The sequence below is a fragment of the Panthera uncia genome, assembly GCF_023721935.1.
Source record: "Panthera uncia isolate 11264 chromosome A1 unlocalized genomic scaffold, Puncia_PCG_1.0 HiC_scaffold_17, whole genome shotgun sequence".
Lineage (NCBI taxonomy): Eukaryota > Metazoa > Chordata > Mammalia > Carnivora > Felidae > Panthera > Panthera uncia.
Window position 1 is genome coordinate 61,858,704 of NW_026057577.1, and position 17,819 is coordinate 61,876,522.

General features: G+C 37.6%; 1 protein-coding gene across 4 annotated transcripts in view; it reads left to right on the forward strand.

The window, feature by feature from the left end:
- The window catches only part of VCAN (versican), a 120,417-nt gene that overhangs the window by 73,798 nt on the left and 28,800 nt on the right, over nucleotides 1–17,819 (forward strand). For all 4 annotated transcript variants that reach the window (XM_049649762.1, XM_049649761.1, XM_049649760.1 and 1 more), the window contains 4 exons: nucleotides 1,849–1,962; nucleotides 4,641–4,754; nucleotides 9,722–9,880; nucleotides 11,144–11,226. In XM_049649762.1, coding sequence (XP_049505719.1) covers nucleotides 1,849–1,962; nucleotides 4,641–4,754; nucleotides 9,722–9,880; nucleotides 11,144–11,226 — 470 coding nt within the window. The remainder of the gene's footprint in view (nucleotides 1–1,848; nucleotides 1,963–4,640; nucleotides 4,755–9,721; nucleotides 9,881–11,143; nucleotides 11,227–17,819) is intronic.

Genomic DNA, 17,819 nt, shown 5'->3' on the forward strand with positions numbered 1-17,819 from the left:
GTGAAAATATAATACAGAAATCATTGGTAAATCACAGAGAGAGAATTCGGTTTGACAAATGAGTGAGAAATGTGTGCCAGTGATGCAGCCCACACTGTTTACCTAGAATTAGAGCCTGCGTCTTCACTGCAAAGCCAGTTGTCACTTCAGGCAAATTTGGTAAACAGCAGCGCATAATGGATTGCCTGGTCCATCGGTTGCAGGTTCAACTTTCGAAGAGTAATACAAACTGTTTAGGGAAGAATAAAATTTGCCAAAACAAAACTTTTCTCCTAATCCCAACTACTTTGAGTTCACAGAAAGCCCCCCGCTTTCTTGCCAAGTCCTTGTCCCACACTCTCAGCATGGTGTCTGGAGCCTGTGGTGGACATAGTAACAGAACTTCATAGTCGTGTGGCACGGCACAGTTTTAGCAAGCGCTGTCACATAAGTGTCACTCTGGTTTTGCACTGAGAGCAGCACGTAGATGTGTTGTTGACAGCATCCTTGACCTACAAGCAGTGTACTTTCCGAGGCAGAAGGCTAAAATGGCTAGGGAGATTTTACATATTTTTAGAACTATAGGAGAAAGAGTCTTAGAATAATAGGGGTCATTTTTGGAGAAGTAGGTGTAAGCATCTGATTATAATGTTGAACCCCCAGCGGCGAGTGTATTATCTGTCAAGTCTTTCTCATACTCTGGGATTTACTTAACACTCAGAAAGTTTGAGTTTGACGTTCTCATATGGAAAGGCTCAGTTGTCTTCCACAGCAGTGCTCGCTTATTCAAATACTCCTACGTTTATGTTTCATGACTAGACACCTTTTTTCACGTGTAATTATTTCAGGGTTTTGGGACTCAAGATTCTTGAAAATACAGTTTTTCTTCCAAATATATCCTATTTCAATTATTTTGTAGAACTTTCAACTCTTATCTGTATTTTTGTACATTTTGAAACATAGGGGATCCTGAAAAAGTATTCAAGTAATAAACATAAGTGATTCATGTAAATGCAATTATCCAATCAATATTACAGAAGAATATACGTGTTCAAACTATGTAAAAGTATTTGCATTTAGAAAGCATATTTTAAAGGTTTTTCTTCTCAGAAATTTGTGTCTGTCACCTTTACATTTATCTTCTAGGAGTGTCAATGTTATTTGTGTTTTAATAAGAAAACTGTAATAAGACTTTGGGGTTTCAAAAAAATTGGGGGTTTCATTTTAGGTGAGGTGTTTGTCTTTGGGTTTGTTTTTGTACAGTAGAGTTTAATTTATGTGTTGCTTTTCTTCAAGTATAGTTTAAAGGAGTACATTTGGAACGTGTTTTTGGAAAAAGCATATTAATGTAGCAGAAGAGACTTCAGTGCACACTTTCGAAGAAAAACAGTTTCTGAGCATTAAGTGGTAAAAGGCAATAATAATTCAAATGATGATAACCAGCCAAACTGCTAAAAAGAATGCATGTTCTGTGTATCCAGCCATTTCACATGAACTAACCTCGTTTAAAAGAATACATTTTCCATTCACTGTGCACATATGTGTAATCATTTTTGACTAAAATCAATTGCCATTATCATGCCGACTAAATCTGCAGTAGAATATGTTAGTTGCCAGATACTGTACAAAATATTGTTTAAAAATAATGATGACTGAATCCCAGAAATGAATAGATGCAATTCGTAACAATTAGTTATAATGCCAAGAAACACTCCAGAGAGTAAAGTTAATGCTAATTTTTGTGTGTAGTATCTAAATTGCTATGGTAAAGCTTATATTTATGGTAGCAATAAGTGGCAATTTATGCTGAAATACACTGAAACTTGGATACGAGCCTAACTGCTTTTCTTACTTTCCTGAACATGGTAGGACCTGATCGTTGCAAAACGAACCCATGCCTTAATGGAGGCACCTGTTATCCTACTGAAACTTCCTATGTATGCACCTGTGTGCCAGGATTCAGTGGCGACCAGTGTGAACTGGGTAAGATGTTCTTGCCTGAAAGAGTATGATGCTTTTCCAGAAGATATATTGGGGCAGAATTTATATTGCTCAAAGGATTTCATAAAAACCCGTTTGTGGATGAATTATTTGTTAAATGATGTGAAAATCATAGAGTAATTCAAGTAGAGTCTGGGAAATGGGGACAGGTGTTTACGGAATTTTGTTAATATACCCAAAACTCAGTGAAGCTACCTGAGGTGATTTGTGTCTTTTTATAGTTTTTGTAGGTAGGCTTTACAAATGGAAAGTTGCATAAATAGTAAGGAAATACTTTAATCTATTTCCCTCAGTTGACATATCAATAATCAACTTAAATACAAAATAACTTTAGAAAGCTGTATTTAAAAATTAGGGAGTTTGGGGGTGGCTGGGTGGCTCAACCAGCTGAGCGTCCAACTTTGGCTCAGGTCATGATCTCATGGTTTTTGAGATCAAGCCTGCATCGGGTTTTCTGCTGTCAGTGTGGAGCCTGCTTCAAATCCTCTGTCCCCCTCTCTCTCTGCCCGTCCCTTGCTTGCACTCTTTCTCAAAAATAAATAAACATTAAAAAATTAGGGGGTTTAGCTTTTGTGTTTTGAGCTAACTCGCTCCTCTGGGGTGGAATTGGCCCTGTACTCCAGAGGCTAGCCTAACCCACCTGTACCTCAAGAAGTTGTGAAGTTTCTGTCCTCCTCTTTTTTGGGTTTCAAGAAGTATATTGTCTCTTTACTAAATCAGTTCCTTTCACTGTCATTCTTATTTTGGTTTCCTTTTCTTTTAAAAAAAAAAGACTCCAGTTCTGATTTGACTAAATATAGACCTTTCCTCTGAGAAAAGAGATGATGGAATACATTGGACAGGTGATCCTTTTAGAGGTACCGTAAAGATTTTCTCATACAATTGAGTAAAGAAAGCCCATGATAACACTTTAGATTACACAAAAATACTGAGATAAAATTCTCAACACTCATTTTAAAAGAGTGCTTGTCTTGTGAAGTTTTCTTTAATGTTTATTCACTTATTTTTGAGAGAGACAGAGAGAGAGACAGAGTACAAACGGAGGAGGGGCAGAGAGAGAGAAACAAAGATTCTGAAGCAGACTCCAGGCTCTGAGCTGTCAGAACAGACCCCAGTGCAGGACTTGAACCCACGAACCATGAGACCATGACCTTAGCCAAAGTTGGACGCTTAACCAACTGAGCCACCCAGGCACCCCAAGAGTGCTTATCTTTAAAAAAAAAGTTAATAGAGCTGGTAAGCTCTATTTCTGTGTTAATTAGTAGGGATGTAGAGGTAGCAATAGAATGCATTTAAGGAATAACTAACATCTTAAATGTCATATTTACATATATATGTATAAAAGCGTCTATTTGGCTCCCATTCTGTTTTACATTAAAATCACTTGAAAATAGTTTAGTGAGTTAATATATGTGAGGCTGTTAGAACAGTGGCTGGTACTTAGCAAGCATCATAAAAGTATTTGATATCACTACTATATGATATCATCATTACTGAGGCCATTTCTTTAGGTACCAATACATTATATACCTCTTGGAAATTTAATTTACTTTGTATATTTATACAGTTTAATACTCTTTTATTTAATATAAACATTAATTAAATCTTTAGTGGAATTGGAAAATGGTATGGGAATAAAGCATTAATTTCATCAGAGATCATACGGGTCTGGGTAGAAAAGTTGCATTTAGTATTGCATTTAAAGTTAGGAGGATTTTGATGGCTGGTGGGGGAGACACAGACACAGCAAACTAAGTACAGACACCGCAAACTGCAGAATGCATTTGAGTGACTGCGAGTATTGACGTAGGCCTATTTATAGGTTTGTGGGAGAGAAACGTATTAGAAGAAAATACTTGAAAGGAGGTTAGATCTGGATACATCTGAGAAGATTCTCAATCCAAGAGATTACTTCCTATTCTGGTAGAGTGATTCTTAGACTTTAGCATCATCAAAATCATGTGGGGGACTTCTACAACACCAATCATTGGTGTTCCCATCCCCCACAGGGTCTGATTCTGTAGGTCTGGGGTGGGCCTGGGAACCTGCATCTCTAACATTCTCAGTTGATGCTGATGCTGCTGGTTCAGGGACTACATGTAGAAGATCTCTGCCCTGGGTGGTTGGCATCTATGGAAAGTTTGGAAGCCAAAGAGTAAATTATCATGACTGCTTTTGAAGGAGATGACAATCAGAATGAAGGATGTACTGGAAAGGAAAAGGCCCAGAAGCGGTAAGGCCAGTTGCATATTTTTAGTATTCCACAGGTAAGGTAATCAAAGCAGAAGCCAGGATTGAGTGTGGGAAGCCCATACAATTCTTTATCAGTTTCAGCATTCATGTGACTCATCTAAAAGCAATGGAGACCATGACCCTCTTATGAATAACTTTGAAATTTTCCTCGAGTTGCCAGATTTGGCAAATGAAACGCAGGAAGGTCAGTTAAATTTTAATTTCAGATAAAAAAAGAAAAGAATAAATTTTTATTGTAAGTAGGCCCTAAATATAGCATGGGGCATATTTATACTTAAAAATTATTATTAAATCTGAAATTAAGATTTAATTGGCTGTTCTGTTCTTTATCTGGCAACCTTATACTAAATGGGATCCTTTGACCTTTTCTGAAAATACTTTTGTGGCCTTTTATGATTTTATTTCAGATTTTGATGAATGTCACTCTAACCCCTGTCGCAATGGAGCCACATGTGTTGACGGTTTTAATACATTCAGGTGCCTCTGCCTTCCAAGCTATGTTGGTGCACTTTGTGAACAAGGTAAGAGCTGTTGCAACATTTGGAGGATGAAAATTATTGATAGTTGATTTCAAATGTTACTTCTAGACAGCTTTTTGTCATAATTATTTGGGTGTTTTTAGCAATGTTGGCTATATGGCATATTTTTTCCTGCAGGGGAAATTCACAGGTTACCTAACTATGTTAGGTTTCCTTATGTGTCTGTCCGTAACTCACAACACCTGAAAAACAGTGTTGACTCGGTCACTGATGTTTTGTTGATAAAATAGAATTGCAGACAGGAACACTTAGCTGATTTTCAGAACATCTAGCCAACAAAAGGAACGTTGTTGTAAGTATTCTTCCTGAGGACAAACTAGGGATTGACCTTAATCCATCTTTGTGGCTTGTACCAAGGAGTATGGAATTCAATATTGGTTGCCTTTATTTTCTTCTCCTAAGCACTTGAAGGTCAATGGGCTTATTTTTCATAGGTAATCACCTCTGGAGAATGAATTGTTATAGTTGTAGAATACATTAGCTTTGGCTTGGCAAACATTATGTAAAAGGTATTATAAATCTGCTCAACCCGGAGTTTTCTTACTAAAGAAGCATCTACTTTTTCTGAATGAAACAAAGGCCTATGTTCAGGATTGCTTGAATCTCATGATCCCTGTAATTTGTATTTTATGGCCAACCTGAGAGTGTATTTTAGGTGGTTAATGGTAACATTTCTTAGTCATCAATCAGAAACACATTGCATCCTCAGCTTTGTAATGTCTATTTCCTTTACTTAAAGTCATACAGTGGTTTGGCTTTGAACAAAGTGCCTAGTGCCAAACTTCTGTTCCACCAGACAGAACGAAAATGTATTAGACGCTCAGACACATTGGTCTGGCCCCACATTCTGCTTTGCAATGTTAATCCAGACGTCACCACAGTTAGAACAAAACTGAAAGCAGCATGTATTGAATTGCCAAAGAGGATGGGTGATGGCTCCATTTTTAGGTGTTTTTTTTTTTCTTTCTTTCTATTGCATAGGATGAACCTGTTTTAGAATTTGAAAGGTAAATATGCAGATTGACTAAGCAAAATCCTTTTCTTAAAGAAAGCAGTAAGAAAGATTCCATTTTTTGTAGAAAACAAAAGTGTGAGATATGTGAAACATCAGCTATCTTAAAATGATTCTGGCTTCCCTTAGTTCAAGTCCAAGGAGCAATTCAAAAACTCATTCATTCAACAAATGTTTACTGAGCACCTACTATCTTCCAAGTGCTGTCCTGGGCACTGGAAGTAGAACTTTGAGCAAAACAGACAAGGTCCCCAATCTTGGTGACTCAGTGTAATTCTTGGCAGGGAATAAAAAGAGATGTTATTTGCTGAATGCCTTGTAGTTTACCAGATGTTTCCAGGTACATCATTTTGTTTAGTTGACAGTATTTCTTTGTGGGAAGCGGGCCAGAAATTGAGGCTCAGAAAGGAAAAGTGATGTGTTCAAGGTCACACAACTAGTAAATTACAGAGTGGGGAAAATGAACCTAGGCTGCTTTATAAAGCCCAGGTTTTTCTTGATATCTTCACACTTTACAAGTAACTCTTATGGATAAGCATTTTATTTATGTCTATCTTAAAAAGGTTTTGCTTTTGTTTCTCTCATTTCTGGTGCCACTAGCTTTCGGGTACATTCTATTTTGTCTTAAAGCAAGTGTACTTTCATCCACATCATTTGCTGAGAAACAGCTATCCCAGTCTGTTTACCCGATTGCAGCTGTGCTCCTGTGATTTATTGCCAGGACACTGAAAGATTTTTTTCTCCTCTTTTCAGGTTGCCTAAGAACAAATATTTTTTTCATTAACAGCAGCATTGTTGTCTAAACAGTTTTCTATCCAAATTTTAGTGATGACTATGTTGTTTCTTCAGCTGACCCTTTCTTCTCTGCATTAGTAACTTCCCAAGTCCCAGTAACTCTGGGATAGGGGAAATGTTTTGGTAGAGTGATAATGGAAATAAAATTCTAGAAGGGGATCTTACAACAGTATGGAAACAATTCTGTACACACAAATTGCCCCACACTAAAGTCATTGATACAGCTTGCCAGCAAGAAGTGCCTAAATGTTAACAATTTCTTAAGGCTTGACGGCTATATGTCACAGATGTTGAAAATGTTACCTACATGACATAAAGAGAATACATTTTTAGTAAAATTGCTCTAAAGTGATAGTCTTGGCTTCTGTAGCCATGAACCAGAATTATCGTACCCTTCCTTACCATAGCCAGCACACCCAGGCAAAACTGAATCTGGGTCTTCATCATGTAATCTATGAGTTATAGTAGTTTTAAAGCTTAAGAAGAATTTCTATATGTATGATTTTTAAGAAAATATCATCCAAATGTGTTCTTTTAATAAATGAAATGTGTATCGTGTTATTTTTAGATGAGATTGGAAGAACAAACAGGCTGCTTCCAATAACCCCTATCAGAATAGCATCCTTAGGAGATGCTCTTTGACACCTAGTCCTTCCTTACATATTTATTGAACACATAAATAATAAAAGTTATGTAAATCCATATCGATATTTGATTTTTTTTCAATAAAAAGTTTATTGAGTGGCATTTGCACATATATTCATAATCATCAGGACTGTAAATCTATGGTTTCAATAGTACAGATGAGGGGCGACTGGGTGGCTCAGTCGGTTAAGCGACCGACTTCGGCTCAGGTCATGATCTCGCGGTCCGTGGGTTCGGGCCCCGCGTCGGGCTCTGTGCTGACAGCTCAGAGCTTGGAGCCTGTTTCAGATTCTGTGTCTCCCTCTTTCTCTGACCCTCCCCTGTTCATGCTCTCTCTGTCTCTCAAAAATAAATAAATGTTAAAAAAAAATTAAAAAAAATAGTACAGATGAATAAATACATACATACATACATATATATGTACATAAACAAACATACAAACAAACTTCCAGTTTGGACCTGGGTTCTGATAGAAATATACTCACCTGTTAACTGAGAAAGGTGTTGTAGCAATGATGTGGTTGTGCATCTAAATTTTATGATCATTTAGGATTTTTGGTATAAGGGAAAACATATGTAACGATAACCTATTTTAATGATAAAAGACAAAGAAAGAAAACTGGACTAAAGCCATTGGGTTAATAGAGGATATGAGTGTGTAGAAGAATTGTTTTAAACTTCCTATTCAATAAGTTAAGGATTCTGTAGAATTTTAAGCTGTCTTAAATAAATATTAATTCCCATGGTTAAGGAAAGCTATGCTTTTATAATATCACATTATTGACTTTGGCAGTAAGAGTTTTCTAAAATTCTTTCCAATTGTCCTCCCCTATAAACTAACTCCCTCTTATATGAAGATTCGTTTCCTCCCCACCCCTCCTGCCTCACCTCTAAATTCTTCCACATGAATATTGCAAAAGGAAAATTGCTACATCCAAGTAGCCAAATTACATTTCATTCTTCGGGGCTGAATGCTACTTTTATACCAAACCATCTAACTGTGTCTCTAGTCCTTTCCTATGAGATTTGGTGGTCTCCAAACAACACTTGAATAAAACTTAAAACCTCCAGTGCACGTTATTTAAACCAATTAGTCAGCTGGCTATAACTAACAACAAGACTGGATAAACTAAACTGAAATACAGACTGCTCCCAGAGATGAGCTGCATCTGTTGTATGACTATCGTCTAAATCCCTGGAGCCAGGAAAACATTAAAATCTCTCAGAATTCATACTTTCCCACAATTATAGAAAGGGGAATAAATGGTGTGAGAGTCAGGAGACAATTTGACTATCAATTTGGCCACTAAGCCTGACCTATAAAGCAAACATTTCTTTCATCTAGTAGGATTTTGTTTCCTTCATCAACTAGTAAGATTAGGGGATGGGGGGATGGGTTAATAGGTAATGTGGGAAGTTTTCCTGGTACCTAAAATTCCATAAACATTGCAGTTTTGTTAGTTGTTATGTGTAACTAGTTCAGAATGTTTGTGAGATATGTTTTGTGATAGTCCAAATCATTTCCATTGCTCATCATTTAATACATACACTTTAACCCCACCTGTGAGTGGATGAGTCTGAGAGAAGTTGCCGGTGACAAGGCGGTGCTATGAGCAAGGCTGCTTTCCTGTGAAAATATTTAAAAACTGGCAATCTCAAATCTCTATAGAAGGTATAGCTGCAGCTTACTGCCTGTTTAAAATTTAGGTATATTTGAAAAATGTTCTCATCCCACCAGGATACTGGTTATGGTATGCTTGTTACAAAAGAGAAAAAAAATATGCATATGCATGTGTGGCGTGATGGGATGTGACTTCTGCTATTTCTTTCTAAAGAAACTTAAAATCATGATGCATTTGCACAAGGAGTTACCTATACTTCCTGTCCTTTGGGGAAGAAGGCACGCAATCCTAGCTGTATCCCATCCTAGCTGTATCCCAGAAGCTGCCTACCGATGAAGATTTTTTTTTCTCTTGCTGTAAATCTTACTTGACAAGATCCCATGGCCACCCAGCTATCTCTCTGGGAAGTGGTAAAGGAACTACTTCCAGAGACTTTGAAGTCCTTCTTCAAATAGAGCATTCATAATCCTATTAGCCGGAATTCTTATCTTATCACTTGAATGATTCTCTTCAGAAAAGTTGTGTTGGTAAGGACTTAGCCCCAGTTGCTTCACAAATGAGTCAGTAGACATTGCAGCCTAAGAAGTTTTGTCTGGCCCCTCTTCCAGTTTTCTTTCCTGCTGAAACTGGCTCTAATCAAGGAAACTGCAGTTAGATACTGACTTTTCAGTCCAGAGATGTACAGTCACCCGCTAGGCAGGAATCGGGCTATCATTATCATACTTTTTTCATCATCGTGATCAAATTTTCTTCATATGTAATTTCAGGGACATTGCATTGATACTGGCTTAGGTCTTCTTACTAGCACTTAGATCCCTGAGGCAAGATGGAATGACATAGGTGAGTTTAATAAGCTCCTGCTTCGTTTCTTCCAGACACAGAGACGTGTGACTATGGCTGGCACAAATTCCAAGGGCAGTGCTACAAATACTTCGCGCATCGGCGCACATGGGACGCAGCTGAAAGGGAATGCCGTCTGCAGGGCGCGCATCTTACAAGCATCCTGTCTCATGAAGAACAGATGTTTGTGAACCGTATGTAGCAAGCATACTAAGGTTTTGAAGCTCACTCAGTGTCACCATCTTAGTTTTCTTTGCATCTAACTGAACAGAAGTAGCATTCTCCGTTGCAGTTTGATTTACTAAGTCCCTCATCTGAACTACTTAAAAGCCTCTCTCCTACATGAGTCCCCTACTTTGAGAAATACTCACCTCTCACATAGGAAGGCATTTCCTGATCTGCCAGCAGTAGGTGAAACAGCACCCTGTAGGTTGAGTCACATGAAATTGCTATTTGATCATTTTTTGACTTACCAAAATGGCCCCTTCTTATGGTTCCATCTCATTCTTCTCAGCTGCTGTTGTAGTTTCTATTTTGAAGATGTGCATATGTTGTCTAAAGTTAAAGACAAAATTGCTTCCAGTTATTTTTATCCCACTAATTAAATCTGAATTTGTAATAGCACCCTAATCCTACCCTCGGCACAAAATTGGTTCTTATCCACACCGCTAATGGTTTTAAGCCATAGAAAGGGGGCTTCATGTTAAGGGCATGAACAAATGGAGACTGAAAGCTAATGAAACTTACTACCAGAGCTGTTGAATAACTCCTTAAATTGGAACAAAGAGGAGAACAGCTTGCTTTTATGTAGCGAATATGTAGAAGTTTTTTGCTTATGAAGCATTGTTTGATGCTCTGTTAAATATGTTCTCATAAAGCCTGCTATCGTTTAGAAGTTTTGATAGTTAATTTGCAATTTGGATGGAGGTTCATTTAACTTTTTTGCATGGTATTCTTACCAGTGACTCATCTATGATGAAAGTAATTATTTTTGAGGATAATTTTACAGGACTATCTGGTCTAGGTATTCATTGTTTGAAATGCTTTGAGAAAAAACATGTGGCTTCCAAAGTGAGGCTAGTATGGGAATGATCTGTCACATTTTATCAGGTCACTGAATTTTTGCCAATGGCATAGCTTAATAAAAAAATGGAAAGTTTTTATCATGAGTAAGGCTGGAAAAAATATTTAATTATAGGAAACTGCTAGGGAAATTATTTTCTTATGTCTGATATTTTAATGTTTCTCAATGTTTGTGAATTAGCTTTTTAGTTTAAGGCACACTGGGCAGAAGAACAAAAGATAGTTAGACTATGAGAGATTTTTATGAGCAACTAAACAAAAATCCAGCCAGGAAAGAGGATGCATGATTCACTCTGAAAATAATTTTCTTTAATACATTTCATCCATATATGGGAAAGGTAGTAAAAGTATCTGTGTTGTTTCCCCTGTCTTAGGTGTGGGCCATGATTATCAGTGGATAGGCCTCAATGACAAGATGTTTGAACATGACTTCCGTTGGACCGATGGCAGCACACTGGTAATGTTGACTGTGCATGAAAAATGATACCAATTCTAGGACCTTGGTACTGTGTGCTGATTGCATGTTACAGAGGGTGTATTTGACTGGAGACCAGTTAAGTGACTTGATCAGGGTCACTCAGTGAAATAAATGAGTGTTAGAGGGGCTCCTGGGTGGCTCAGTCGGTTGAGCGTCCGACTTCAGCTCAGGTCACGATCTCACGGTTCGTGAGTTCGAGCCCTGCGTCAGGCTCTGGGCTGATGGCTCAGAGCCTGGAGCCTGCTTCCAATTCTATGTCTCCCTCTCTCTCTGCCCCTCCCCCATTCATGCTCTGTCTCTCTCTGTCTCAAAAATAAATAAACATTAAAAAATTTTTTTTAAAAAATTAGTGTTAGGATGGAGTTCCATGCTAACTGATCCACAAACAGTGCTCCCATCATTGTGGCTCTCTTTGAAAGAGCAGCACATCAGACTCTGTTGAACTGGAAAACCACATAATCAGCAGAATTGCCTTAAGTTTGTCTTTCAGATGGTTATCTTTGCTTTTTATAGCTTCAAAGGAAAAAGGGAAAGAATAAATGTAAGAGAAAAGGCCTTTAAAAAAATACCTTTCTCTCTTACATAATTTCACTGGAAATCTGCTATATGGCATGGCTCATTTTTATCCCAACCAAAATGCTCATTTTTTTTCATCTTAAGAAAGATTGTTGAATTATGATCTTGTGGATTTTCTTCCACTCAAACTGCTAATTACATAGTTTTGAGCTTTCTCTGCTTCTTAAAGAATGACTTGGTAACACTGGCCAGAACCTTGAGTAGGCTGAAATGAGATTCTTAGGACCGCTGAACCTGTTTTGAGTCACTATTCTAGATACATGTGAGTGTAATTTTTTTAGAAGTAGTTCAAGTGTGGTTAGCTATACTAGTGGTTCTAGGCACTGGCTGTTCATTGGAATCACCTGGGGAACATAATTTAACAACTGGTGCCTAGGCATCAGCTCAAATTCATTAAAGCAAAACCTCTGGCAGCTATATTTTCCACATGCTCTCCAGGTGATTCTCAAATGCAGACAAGTTGAGATCCACTGGGCTAAACGATAGGTATAAATTCAGTTCTAAATTAGATGAATAGCAGGAAAAATTGAAAATAATTTTTAAGCTCTTATGTTTAAATTTCATTCATTACCTGCCACTCATCTGGATGTAATGAGTTTGGCCAAACGTAAAGTTCGTCCTAGAACAGATGCAGAAATAACCTCTGCTTTTGGAAGTTCTACTCTGTTCGAGAAAGCTTTTCTGTGTTCTTTTGGACATACCACTCAGGTCATCTCTGTGTCAGTTGCCATACTCAGCATTTGGCGTGTGTTTATTCCCCCACAATAATCTTTAAGAGAGGTATTAAGTGTTTTACAGGTCAAGAGAGGGAAGGTCAGTTAGGTTGAGATTTTTGCCCAGAGTCATAATTCTGTTAAGTGGCAAAGTCAGGATGTGAACTCAGGCCTGTCTCCAAAGCCATGCTTTATTCTGGCTGACACGTCCTTGATTTGAAAAGGTATCCCTTATTACATTTTGCTTTGAGCAACCCTAAAATAAAGTCTGGCTTACCCTCTCTCTGTCATCACTCCTTATGTTTAATCAGCACTATTTGCCATTCAGGTTCATAAGTAGGTTCTTTGGCAAGATGCAGAAAAAATAGGGAAGGTAGATTGTAAAATATATTCCCAATAAGATCTATCAACCATATCCTCTGGATCAATACTCATTGTTCTCTCATTGTCCGAAGTGGATGGTATATCTGCAAAAGTTGCATCTGTGTATTTTGCTAAATACATAAATATTTTTTTTTTTTTGCTAAAATAAATAAATATTTCAGGGAGGATAATTTGGTCAGTTAGATTAATGGTGATTGGTATGGTGTGAATCCTTCTGTATTTGAATTGTAATTGAAGATAAACTATTTTGATTTTACTTATAATGTGTATGTGAATATAAAATTAAAGGATTTTTTATGTATGTTATAGATAGTTAAGACTTTTTATAATTTTGCAAATGTATTTTATACAGTATAGGCATTTAACGAGTTTTCTTTTGTTGAATGAATACTTCAGTCCTATGGGGTAACTTGAGTCTTAAGACCCACCATTAAGTCTTCCTCCCACACATGTTCCTTTACACATAGCCCACTGAAAAGTACAAGTCCTAGGAGGTCCCATCTGTATTACAGAAGTTAGAACGCCAAGAACTCGGGTAGGGCTCTGGTTGGTGCTTATTTGTTCCTTGCAGACCTTAACCACAGCTTATCTGAAAGTGTACCTCTATGTTCCCGCTCTGAGCCTGGCATTTGGCGAGGTGTGGTATATGTAAAGTCTGCCATTTGCTACATACTGACCTGATCAGGCCAAGTCCCCAACTTCAATTTCTCATTGGTTCTATGGAACTGATTTGTATGTTTTCATTCTTAGCTTTTTTGTGTGTTGCAACATGTTTATTCTGGTCATTAGCAGTTCAGCTTTTCAAAGAAGTGGTTTTCTTGCCTGCTTTTTACTATTTATGGTGTCTAGGACAGGGCCCTTATACTACCTATGAACTTGGTTAATGACACTGAATCTTGACTTCTAGCTGGCAGCTGGGTGAGGTCTGTAAAACATCTTAGGGAATGTTCCTTTCCTGTCAAATGCCATTCAGGTGAGCTTGATTCATCAGATGTCATTATTCCACTATGCCAAAGCAAGCCAAGTCAACTTTTTTTTTCTTTTTTCTTTTGGTCTACGTCCATTAAGTTTCAATGGACTGTGAAAAATACTGTATAAAAATAACTTAATTGCCATTTCCATGGCCTAGACTGGTCCTAAACTTGGTAAGTAAGCAAGAATTGCACTTTGCAAGAGAGAAATATATTGATCTTCCTAGGAAATTTTCAGGGGAAGATAACATGACCTCATGTAGGTAACTGTACAGTGTAAACAAGAACCTTACCCTAAATGAGTTCACGTTTTTACATTGAAACCTAAGGATTATGAAGAGAGCATCAAGTGAGGGTCTTGGTTTGAAGAAGTGAGCAGATGAATTACATAAATAAGCAAAGCGTATCAAAGAAACAATACAAGCAAATCTAGAAAGCACTCTGACAGACCCTTGGTTTCTTCTTAATTCCCTCTTTGTGTCAAATAAAAGTGTGCTAAGGAGTGTCCCTAACTTTGAACATTTTGAAACAGAAAAGACCATCTGCCCAACAGCCTGTCTCCCTCCCATCTGACTGATCTCTGGCCCACTCTGCTTTTGTAACCACCCTCGCCTCTATCCCTTCCTTTCTGACACAGCCTAGGTGTCTCTTAAACTCGTTTGTAGTTCATTCTGCAGCCACCATCCCCTTAACAGGTTCCATATGTTTGCAGGCTTTGAATAAAATAGTTCTTCTTTGTTTCGCTGTTTACTCCAAATGTCTTGCCTTTGAAAAGATCCCTAATAGTAAACTCTACATCAGAGAAAGCAGTATCCGCTTACACTTGGAAATGGTGTTACCTTGACTGTGTGCAATTTTAAGGACTTTGTTTATGTTTTAGAGTGATTTCTCCCTTCTCCCCTTTGCCCCCATTTTTTGTTTGAAAGATTTATTAGAGCTTATTCTTCTTGGGAGGTAGAGCAGTATTAAAACAAAAAGGACCTTTGATATTTACTGTATATTATCATCTGTTATTCAGCCTTACAATTCAGTAAAAGCAAACAAGTTTCTATTAGGTTTTTCAGTCTCAATAATTTCTTTTCTTAAAGTAATTAAGCTCTGCTTCAATAAACTTGCAGTATAATTATATCGTAGTTAACAGGATTATGCTATATCGCGAGATGTCGATTTATATGCTTGTACTACATTAATAGTGTTATTTGGCCAAGTTATCTAAATTGCCCTTGTTCTTCAGATTCTGATTGATTCATTCCACGTTATTGGCCCCTGTAATATGGTGTGGATAACATGCCAAATTCTTGCTTTTGTTGTATTTTCAAAATCTTTTTTATTATCATTTGGGGGGTTTACCCAGTAAGTTTCACAAAAGTGTACTCAGAGGGAAATTGGGTCTAGCCTTAACCTTTGTGATTTTTATTAAGGTTATTTTCTCTTAACACATTCCAGTTTTTATTTTCTCACTAGGTTTTCTAATAACCAGTCACACTTCAATTTGTGTCTTAGTTTTCTATTGACGAGTTGTTCTTTAACTTGACTATTGATCTCTTAATAGCGAAATGCCCCAAGTACTTTATTAGAAACTCAGACAAATAACTTCAATAATGAATAACTTCACTTGTCACCCAAGTGATGTCTTCAAAGACACTAAGTTAAACTATCCAAGTTAAATACACATTAAAGCTGGCAAACTTAAACAAACATTTCTTATCTAGCTTCCATACTTTTAGTTGAGTTTTAAGTTCTTTCTTTAACCTAATTGTTAAATTAATGACTAGTCTGAAGTGTTTCCCCCAGATATGTTTCCAGTGCCTATGACCTGCCCTTTCCCTTACTATGAACTCTTGTTACTCTCTTCCTGAAATCCTGCAATATCTTCCTCTTGCCTTCAGTATAAAATTCTAATTATGAGCCTGGCATACCAAGCCCACTATTCCACCTGCCACTTCCTAAGCAATATCATCTCAAAATACTCACAGTTCCTGGAATAAGCCGTGACATCTAACTCCTGAGGATCTTTGCATACTCTTGCCCTAGTGCTTAGAATAATTTTATTTAATAAATGTTCATATGCCTTGTTTAGGCAAGAGTCTCCTTCCAGGAAGCCTTCCCAATTGACTGTGACTAAGAGCTCCTCTACTTGTTCCAGAAGCCTCTTGTGTCCTCTTTGCATCTGACCACTGACCTCCATGGGGCTAATTTCCTGACACTGAGCTTTCTGAGGCAGGGATTAACCTTCATTTCTATTTTTTCAGCACCTAGTGGAATTGTTGACAAAAATAGATACTTAATGTTTTTTGAATGCTAATTAATATTTTTTAATGTTTATTTCTGACAGAGGGGCGGGGGAGAATGTGGGCAAGCAAGGGAGGGGCAGAGAGAGAGGGGGACAGAAGATGGGAAGCAGGCTCTGAGCTGACAGCACAAAACCCAACACAGGGCTCAAACTCATGAACCATGAGATCATGACCTGAGCCGAAGTCGGACTCTTAACCGACTGAGCCACCCAGGCACCCCTGAATGGTAATTAATATTTACACATTGCTCAATCATCTTATTCTGTTATGTTCTGAATCATGAAATGACCAATTAAGACTTTTGGGTGAATCACTTTGTGACAATTCTTGTTTATCTAAGTTAAATATTTAATTTAATGTTGTACCAGTATGAAAAACATTAAAACATAATAGATGAGATTTCAAAAATGGTGGAAAAAAAAGTTCCCCCAAAACATATATATATATATGGCTGAGTGTACTGCATCTTAGGGAAGTTATTAACCCAAAGGAAAACAGATGTGCCTACTGGAAATGATGACAGTTTTGTCCATGGTTGTCCCAAGAATACATTTACAATAAGCTCTGGGAAGAAAAAATGGAAAGTAAACCTTTCAGCCTCTGCCACCCCTGCAGGTTTGAGTTATATCAGGGCAGATTTTCCATGAAGCTTTAGGAAACCAACAATTACTCAAAACTTTGAAGGAGGATTTTTTTTCAAGATAGGCACATATTCTGTCATTATACTTTCTGCAGAAAAATTACTTAGAAAACCTATATTATCCAAATCCAAAATGTAGTAGAACACACAAAAGAAAATCTTATCCCTGAATGTTATTTTATTTTTTATAGTTTGGTTGACTAAGGATGAATTGGTTGCCTAAGGCTGGACAGAGCTTCATTTATTCATCCTCTATCTGAGTCTGTTCTTTCAAGCATAGAGGCAGCCAGACATGAGAGAACAGCATGGAATCATTTATACTGTCCTATCTATATATTTCCTAGCAAAATCATTTTCACAACTTTCTGTACAACTACAGACTACAGACAACTGTCCATGGATAGCACAATCAGGCATTGGAAACTGTTAGGTGCCTTCATGACACTACTTTTTGTAACATATCTCCCAAACAATTGGTTTAAATTCAACCCCTGGACCTCAGAGATTTAAAGCTGTTATCATCATGCTCCCTCCTCTCTCTGACCCCCAGGCATAAATTCTGACAAGGGGAGAATTTGGTCCTTTCTCTCTTCTCTTTAGTGAGTTTTTGCAGCACCACTAAAGCTCACCCCTCACCACTGGGGATTGGATGCTTCAGTGGATCAGAAGCAGTTACTTCAAAGGAAAATGTCACCTTAGATAGTGTTGTGCAGAGGTTGAGGATTGAATAGAACTGACAACCCAGTTTCCTTTTAAAAATGTTGAGGAGCCTTGGAGTGTTTGATTTGTTTGGCAAGAAACAAAACAAAACAAAAAACCAAAAACAAAACAAAAAGCAGAAACAAACAAACAAACAAAAATCTTTCTATGTCTCTTTCTCATTTTCCTTCTATCATCTCTATTTTGTCCACACTCAGGCAAGCCCTGAAAGGCTGCTGGCTTGTCAGCTTCCTGGGAAGTAGCCACAGCCCTCTTCTCACTGTCCAGTACTATT